The 7,682-nt window shown below is 48.7% G+C and overlaps 2 protein-coding genes across 2 annotated transcripts; both read right to left on the bottom strand.

Moving 5' to 3' along the window:
- Positions 1–297: 297 nt before the first annotated feature.
- On the bottom strand, positions 298–1,435 carry LOC135530289 (keratin-associated protein 4-12-like; the record flags this gene model as incomplete). The annotated part of the gene is made up of 1 exon (XM_064958650.1): positions 298–1,435. A coding segment is annotated over one exon (1,074 nt), but the record flags the coding sequence as incomplete, so codon positions are not given.
- Positions 1,436–1,474: 39 nt separating this feature from the next.
- LOC135530288 (glucagon receptor-like) lies at positions 1,475–7,360 on the bottom strand. The gene is made up of 4 exons (XM_064958649.1): positions 7,179–7,360; positions 5,983–6,127; positions 3,671–3,712; positions 1,475–3,314 (listed from the first exon to the last, which is right to left on the bottom strand). The coding sequence occupies exons 1-4, from the start codon at positions 7,358–7,360 to the stop codon at positions 2,874–2,876; spliced, it is 810 nt and encodes a 269-aa protein (XP_064814721.1). The 3' UTR covers positions 1,475–2,873.
- Positions 7,361–7,682: the final 322 nt, after the last annotated feature.

Raw genomic sequence — 7,682 nt, 5'->3', positions numbered from 1 at the left:
CTCTCTCTCTCCCTCTCTCTCCCTCTCTCTCTCGTCATCCAACCAGAATGGACAGCAAGGTCAAGGGGGAATCTCATCAAAATCTTTACAAAGAGCTATGAAGGCTATGATTATGTATTCATGTATTGGTGTTCATCTGTTTTCCTGGTCGTCCTGTGAGTCATGTGGCCTGTTTTGTTGTTGGTGTTGTTTGGAATGCCCAGTTCATTCTTCCTGTACTGTCTCCAGTACCAGAAAACACATCACAACTTAACACAACAACAATAATAACAACAACAACAACAACAACAACATATACCAGAGGCTAAAGCTAAGACCCTGTATTTAGCAACTTGAGGTTTCTGGGTATTATTTTACACATTTAGCTTTGGAAGTTGTTTTTATTCTTCTCCTTTTTTGGCTTTGTGAACATGCAGCAGTGAGTCCTGCAGTAGTGAGTCCTGCAACAGTGAGTCCTGCAGTAGTGAGTCCTGCAACAGTGAGTCCTGCAGCAGTGAGTCCTGCAACAGTGAGTCCTGCAACAGTGAGACCTGCAACAGTGAGTCCTGCAGCAGTGAGTCCTGCAGTAGCAGTAAGTCCTGCAACAGTGAGTCCTGCAGCAGTGAGACCTGCAACAGTGAGTCCTGCAGTAGTGAGTCCTGCAGTAGTGAGTCCTGCAACAGTGAGTCCTGCAGCAGTGAGTCCTGCAACAGTGAGACCTGCAGCAGTGAGTCCTGCAGCAGTGAGTCCTGCAGCAGTGAGTCCTGCAGCAGTGAGTCCTGCAGCAGTGAGTCCTGCAACAGTGAGTCCTGCAGCAGTGAGTCCTGCAATAGTGAGTCCTGCAACAGTGAGTCCTGCAACAGTGAGTCCTGCAACAGTGAGACCTGCAACAGTGAGTCCTGCAGCAGTGAGTCCTGCAGTAGCAGTAAGTCCTGCAACAGTGAGTCCTGCAGCAGTGAGACCTGCAACAGTGAGTCCTGCAGTAGTGAGTCCTGCAGTAGTGAGTCCTGCAACAGTGAGTCCTGCAGCAGTGAGACCTGCAACAGTGAGTCCTGCAGTAGTGAGTCCTGCAGTAGTGAGTCCTGCAACAGTGAGTCCTGCAGCAGTGAGTCCTGCAACAGTGAGTCCTGCAGCAGTGAGTCCTGCAACAGTGAGTCCTGCAACAGTGAGACCTGCAGCACTGAGTCCTGCAACAGCAGTGAGACCTGCAACAGTGAGTCCTGCAGCAGTGAGACCTGCAGCAGTGAGTCCTGCAGCAGTGAGTCCTGCAACAGTGAGACCTGCAGCAGTGAATCCTGCAGCAGTGAGTCCTGCAGCAGTGAGTCCTGCAGCAGTGAGTCCTGCAACAGTGAGTCCTGCAGCAGTGAGTCCTGCAATAGTGAGTCCTGCAACAGTGAGTCCTGCAGCAGTGAGTCAATGCTGTCTGTTTGACTGTCTGTTGAAGAGAAAACACATATCAATCCATGTGACTCGCAGGACATCCACTGTCATGGGACGTCAGAGGGGTTCAACATGGGAGGGCTGGTCTGGGTCAGAGGGGTCCAACATGGGAGGGCTGGTCTGGGTCAGAGGGGTCCAACATGGGAGGGCTGGTCTGGGTCAGAGGGGTCCAACATGGGAGGGCTGGTCTGGATCAGAGGGTCCCAACATGGGAGGGCTGGTCTGGGTCAGAGGGGTCCAACATGGGAGGGCTGGTCTGGGTCAGAGGGGTCCAACATGGGAGGGCTGGTCTGGGTCAGAGGGGTCCAACATGGGAGGGCTGGTCTGGGTCAGAGGGGTCCAAATGGGAGGGCTGGTCTGGGTCATAGGGTCCCAACATGGGAGGGCTGGTCTGGGTCAGAGGGGTCCAACATGGGAGGGCTGGTCTGGGTCAGAGAGGTCCAACATGGGAGGTCTGGTCTGGGTCAGAGGGGTCCAACATGGGAGGTCTGGTCTGGGTCAGAGGGTCCGAACATGGGAGGGCTGGTCTGGGTCAGAGGGGTCCAACATGGGAGGGCTGGTCTGGGTCAGAGGGGTCCAACATGGGAGGTCTGGTCTGGGTCAGAGGGGTCCAACATGGGAGGGCTGGTCTGGGTCAGAGGGGTCCAACATGGGAGGGCTGGTCTGGGTCAGTGGGGTCCAACATGGGAGGTCTGGTCTGGGTCAGAGGGGTCCAACATGGGAGGGCTGGTCTGGGTCAGTGGGGTCCAACATGGTAGGTCTAGCTTGTTCTATGTTTCTCTCATTTGGCTGTGGATTGGAGAGGGTCGAGTAGGTGTCTCTCTCTCCCACTAACACTGTTTCAGGGTGACGATACGAACACTGAGACACACACTGGTCCTGGGTCTGTCAAGGCCATCTCGCTCATTAACATAGGTCCAGGCTGACGGCCATTGAGAAACACACCTCTCCTGGAACACACTACCCAGCTCCAGAGTGTTACCAGGGTGTTACGTCATTAATCTTCCCCGTCCCCTCCAGTCTCTACTGTAGTTACCAGGGTGTTACGTCATTAATCTTCCCCGTCCTCTCCAGTCTCTACTGTAGTTACCAGGGTGTTACGTCATTAATCTTCCCCGTCCTCTCCAGTCTCTGCTGTAGTTACCAGGGTGTTACGTCATTAATCTTCCCCATCCTCTCCAGTCTCTGCTGTAGTTACCAGGGTGTTACGTCATTAATCTTCCCCGTCCTCTCCAGTCTCTACTGTAGTTACCAGGGTGTTACGTCATTAATCTTCCATGTCCTCTCCAGTCTCTACTGTAGTTACCAGGGTGTTACGTCATTAATCTTCCCCATCCTCTCCTGTCTCTACTGTAGTTACCAGGGTGTTACGTCATTAATCTTCCCCGTCCTCTCCAGTCTCTACTGTAGTTACCAGGGTGTTACGTTATTCATCTTCCCCCTCCTCTCCAGTCTCAGAGGTGGCTCTCTGCATTTCCTCTAGGAGCCTCGTAACACTCTGACACCCTGTCCGTCAAGCAGATTTCATCCATATGATCCTCTATCAGTGTGTGACTACAGCTGATGGTGCCCTCACGTGGTAGGGAGGGAAACTGCATGGACGACCCTGTGTTCCTCCTGCTCCGCCCCATGCCATTCTGACAGCTCACCACCAGGAGGTGCTTCTCCTCTGGGGAGCAGCCTGGGCCCTGGCCAGGGGGAGCAGGGGAGGAGGTGGTGATGTCGGGGAGGTGGGGGTGGAGGAGCATTGAGGAGGGGTGCGAGGGGTCGTGACCCAGCAGGCTGCTGCTCTTAGTGTTGAGGTGGGGTGTCTGGCTATAGGTGTGGCGGTACTCCTCCTCGATGTTACGACCCAGCTTCCAACGCTTCCACTTCTTCAGGATCTCTGACTGGACCTTGGGGGGAGAGGGGGAGAGGGCGAGAGAAAAAGGGTGTGGAGGAAGGGAGAGAGAGAGAGTGAAATACAGACAGACAGAGACATGGTGAAAAGAGAGAGAGAGAGAAAAAGAAGAAGAGAGAGAGAGGGTGAGAGAGAGATAAAGAGAGAGAGCGAGAGAGAGAGAGAAAGAGAGAGAGAGAGATAAAGAGAGAGAGAGAGAGAGAGTGAGCGAGAGAGAGAGAGAGAGAGAGAGAGTGAGAGAGAGAGAGATGGAGAGAGAGTGATTTTATGTGTGATGTTCACGTTAAATTGAGAGTTGTTCAGGTAAATGTGAGACCAAGTTTAGAAGAAGAGGAGGAGAAGAGGTCTTACCTCTTTGTTGACAAAGCAGTATAAGATAGCTACCAGAAGACCCTGTAGAAACACCAAGATCTGAGTCAACACACACAACCATTTTTTCTAACGTAACATTTTGTTACATTACAGCCTTATTCTAAAATTTATTAAATCCATTTTAAAACATCCTCATCAATCTACACACAATACCCCATAATGACATCACAATACCCCATAATGACATCACAATACCCCATAATGACATCACAATACCCCATAATGACAAAGCAAAAACAGTTTTTAGAAATGTTTTCAAATAAATAAAAAAATAAGAAACTGACATATGACATTTACATAAGTATTCAGACCCTTTCGCTCTGAGACTAGAAATTGAGCTCAGGTACATTCTGTTTCCATTGATCATCCTTGAGATGTTTCTACAACTTGATTGGAGTCCACCTGTGTTAAATTGAATTTATTGAACATGATTTGGAAAGGCACACACCAGTCTATATAAGGTCCTACAGTTGACAGTGCACGTCAGAGCAAAAACCAAGCCATGAGGTCAAAGGAATTGTCCATGAAGCGCCGAGACAGGATTGTGTCGAGGCACAGATCTGGGGAAGGGTACCAAGAAAATGTCTGCAGCATTGAAGGTACCCAAGAACACAGTGGCCTCCATCATTCTTAAATGGAAGAAGTTTTGAACCACCAAGACTCTTCCTAGAGCTGGCCGCCAGGCCGAACTGCGCAAACGGGGGAGAAGGGCGTTGGTCAGGGAGGTGACCAAGAACCTGATGGTCACTTTGACAGAGCTTCAGAGTTCCTCTACGGTGATGGGAGAACCTTCTAGGAGGAAAACCATCTTTGCAGCATCACCAATCAGGCCTTTATGTTAGAGTGGCCAGACTGAAGCCACTCCTCAGTGAAAGGCACATGACAGCCTGCTTCAAGTTTGCCCAAAGGCACCTAAAGGATTCTCTGGTCTGATGAAACCAAGATAAAACTCTTTGGCCTGAATGCCAAGCGTCACGTCTGGAGGAAACCTGGCACCATCCCTACAGTCTCACTCTCTCACTCTCACTCTCTCTCTCTCTCTCTCTCTCTCTCTCTCTCTCTCTCACTCTCTCTCTCACTCTCTCTCTCTCTCTCTCTCTCTCTCTCTCTCTCTCCCTCTCCCCCTCTCTCTCTCTCTCTCTCTCACTCTCTCTCTCTCTCTCTCTCTCACTCTCTCTCTCACTCTCTCTCTCACTCTCTCTCTCTCTCTCTCTCTCTCTATCTTTCTCTCTATCTTTCTCTGTGTTTTTCTCAGATGTACAGGACTGTTAGAGTCACTGTTCATTTTCTCTCTGTGTTTCTCAATGTTTGTGTGTCTCTCTCTCTCCCTCAGTCTCTCTCACTGAGTCTCTCTCTCTCTGTTTCTCTCAGATGTAGAGGGGTGTTAGTGTCACTGTCACAACTCAATACTGCACACAGGCTTCTACTGTGTGATCTCTGACTGAGACTTGAGGCTCCAGAGAAAACAGACTCCTTCTTACTCTCAGACAGGCTCTGTCCACGTTACACAAATACATTTACCTTCACAATGTACCAGAGGAGGGAAAGCTGTGTTCTGTGTCTCGGGATGTACAGTCGTGGCCAACAGTTTTGGCACAAATAGGACACAAATATTAATTACCACAAAGTTTGCTGCTTCAGTGTCTTTAGATATTTGTGTCAGATGTTACTATGGAACACTGAAGTATAATTACAAGCATTTCATTAGTGTCAAAGGCTTTAATTGACAATTACATGAAGTATATGCAAAGAGTCAATATTTGCAGTGTTGACTCTTCTATTTCAAGACCTCTGCAATCCACCCTGGCATGTTGTCAATTGACTTCTGGGCCACATCCTGACTGATGGCAGCCCATTCTTGTATAATCAATGCTTGGAATTTGTAGGAATTTGTGGGTTTTTGTTTGTCCACCCGCCTCTTGAGGATTGACCACAAGTTTTCAATGGGAATAAGGTCTGGGGAATTTCCTGGCCATGGACCCAAAATATAAATGTTTTGTTCCCCGAGCCACTTAGTTACCACTTTTGCCTTATGGCAAAGTGCTCCATCATGCTGGAAAAGGCATTGTTCGTCACCAAACTGTTCCTGGATGGTTGGGAGAAGTTGCTCTCGAATGATGTGCTGGTACCATTCTTTATTCATGGCCGTGTTCTTTGGCAAAATTGTCAGTGAGCCCACTCCCTTGGCTGAGAAGCAACCCCATGATTCCAAGTGTGTGTGTGTGTGTGTATGTGTGTGTGTGTGTGTGTGTATGTGTGTGTGTGTGCATCTGTGTGTGTGTGTGTCTGACCTGGAAGGAGGTGAAGAAGAGGTCGATGAAGAGTTTGGTGAGACGCAGGGTGATGGTGGCCTTGGTGGACTCATCCGTCACGAAGACAAACACCACCAAGTGTATCCCTAGTAGAGGGATCAGGGTTAGGGTAGACTTAGCCAACCTGGGAGAGAGAGGGGAGGAAGAGGGGAGGGAGGGAGAGAGATAGATAGGGAGAGGAGGAGGGTGAGTTGGGAGGGTGGGAGAGAGAGAGGGGAGAGGGGAGGGAGTGCGGAGGGAGAGGGGAGGGAGGGAGAGATAGAGGGGAGAGGGGAGGGAGAGAGAGAGAAGGGAGGGAGAGAGAGAGAGGGGAGGGAGAGAGAGATAGAGGGGAGAGGGGAGGGAGAGAGAGAGAATGGAGGGAGAGAGAGAGAGGGAGGGAGAGATAGAGGGGAGAGGGGAGGGAGAGAGAGAGAGGGGAGGGAAAGGGGAGGGAGAGAGAAATAGAGAGAGGGGAGGAGAGAGAGAGAGGGGAGAGGGAAGGGAGGGAGAAGGGAGAGAGAGAGGGGGGAGAGAGAGGGGGAGAGGGGGAAGGAGGGAGAGAGAGAAGGTTAGAGAGTTGCAGGGAGAGGGGGAGAGAGAGGAAGAGAGAGAGAGAGCTGAGATTAGGTTGATGATATTATAAACAGAGGAAAGGGTTTTCATTGTGAAAGAGAGAAAGAAAGAAAGAAAGAAAGAAAGAGAGAAAGAGAGAAAGAAAGAAAGAAAGAAAGAAAGAAAGAGAGAAAGAAAGAAAGAAAGAGAGAAAGAAAGAAAGAAAGAAAGAGAGAAAGAAAGAAAGAAAGAAAAAAGAAAGAGAGAAAGAAAGAAAGAAAGAAAGAAAGACAGAAAGAAAGAAAGAAAGAAAGAGAGAAAGAGAAAGAAGAGAAAGAGAGAGAAAGAAAGAAAGAAAGAAAGAAAAAGAAAGAAAAGAGAAAGAAAGAAAGAGAGAAAGAAAGAGAGAAAGAAAGAGAGAGAGAAAGAAAGAGAGGAAGAAAGAAAGACAGAAAGAAAGAAAGAAAGAAAGAAAGAGAGAAAGAAAGACAGAAAGAGAGAGAGAGAGAAAGAAAGAAAGAAAGACAGAGAGAAAGAAAGAAAGAGAGAAAGAAAGAAAGAGAGAAAGAAAGAAAGAAAGAAAGAGAGAGAGAAAGAAAGAAAGAAAGAAAGAAAGAAAGAAAGAAAGAAAGAGAGCTCACCGGAACTTGTAGTCGGAGTATCTCATCTGGTGAGCCCTCAGTTTGGACACCAGGATCTTTATTATGTGGATGAAGATCAGGAAGTTAATCTGTAAAGAACAGGAAGTCAGAAACAAGTGACGACTTGTCAACATGCAGAACAGAACAGTGGTGGGTTTGCAAAGAGCTCCGTAGCACTCCATTCTTAGAATTATTTTTACTTTAAAAGGGTTCTTCTTCCGTCCCCATAGCAGAACCCTTTTGAAGAACCCTTTTTGGTTCTTGGTAGAACCCCTTTGAGTTCCATGTAGAACCCCTTTACACAGAGGGTAGAACCCAAAAGGGTTCTACCTGGAACCAAAAAGGGTTCTACCTGGAACCCAAAAGGGTTCTACCTGGAACCCAAAAGGGTTATCCTATGGGCACAGCCGAAGAACCCTTATGGAACCCTTTTTTCTGCTAGTGTACATACTGTAAGATCATAGGGCGGCACACAATTGGCGCAGCATCGTCCGGGTTACGGTT

The sequence above is a fragment of the Oncorhynchus masou genome, unplaced genomic scaffold (assembly GCF_036934945.1).
Source record: "Oncorhynchus masou masou isolate Uvic2021 unplaced genomic scaffold, UVic_Omas_1.1 unplaced_scaffold_1316, whole genome shotgun sequence".
Taxonomy (NCBI): domain Eukaryota; kingdom Metazoa; phylum Chordata; class Actinopteri; order Salmoniformes; family Salmonidae; genus Oncorhynchus; species Oncorhynchus masou.
This window is presented reverse-complemented; position numbering and strand designations above follow the sequence as displayed.

What these genes read in the sequence shown, in the direction of transcription:
- LOC135530288 (XM_064958649.1), bottom strand. Translation starts at nt 7,360, where the DNA reads ATGGAGTGCTACGGAGCTCTTTGCAAACCCACCACTGTTCTGTTCTGC. An exon ending in TACTCCGACTACAAGTTCCG is followed by an intron (nt 6,128 to 7,178) that starts GTGAGCTCTCTT and finishes TCTCTCTCCCAG; the next exon opens with GTTGGCTAAGTCTACCCTAA. An exon ending in TCTTCTTCACCTCCTTCCAG is followed by an intron (nt 3,713 to 5,982) that starts GTCAGACACACA and finishes GTGTTTCTACAG; the next exon opens with GGTCTTCTGGTAGCTATCTT.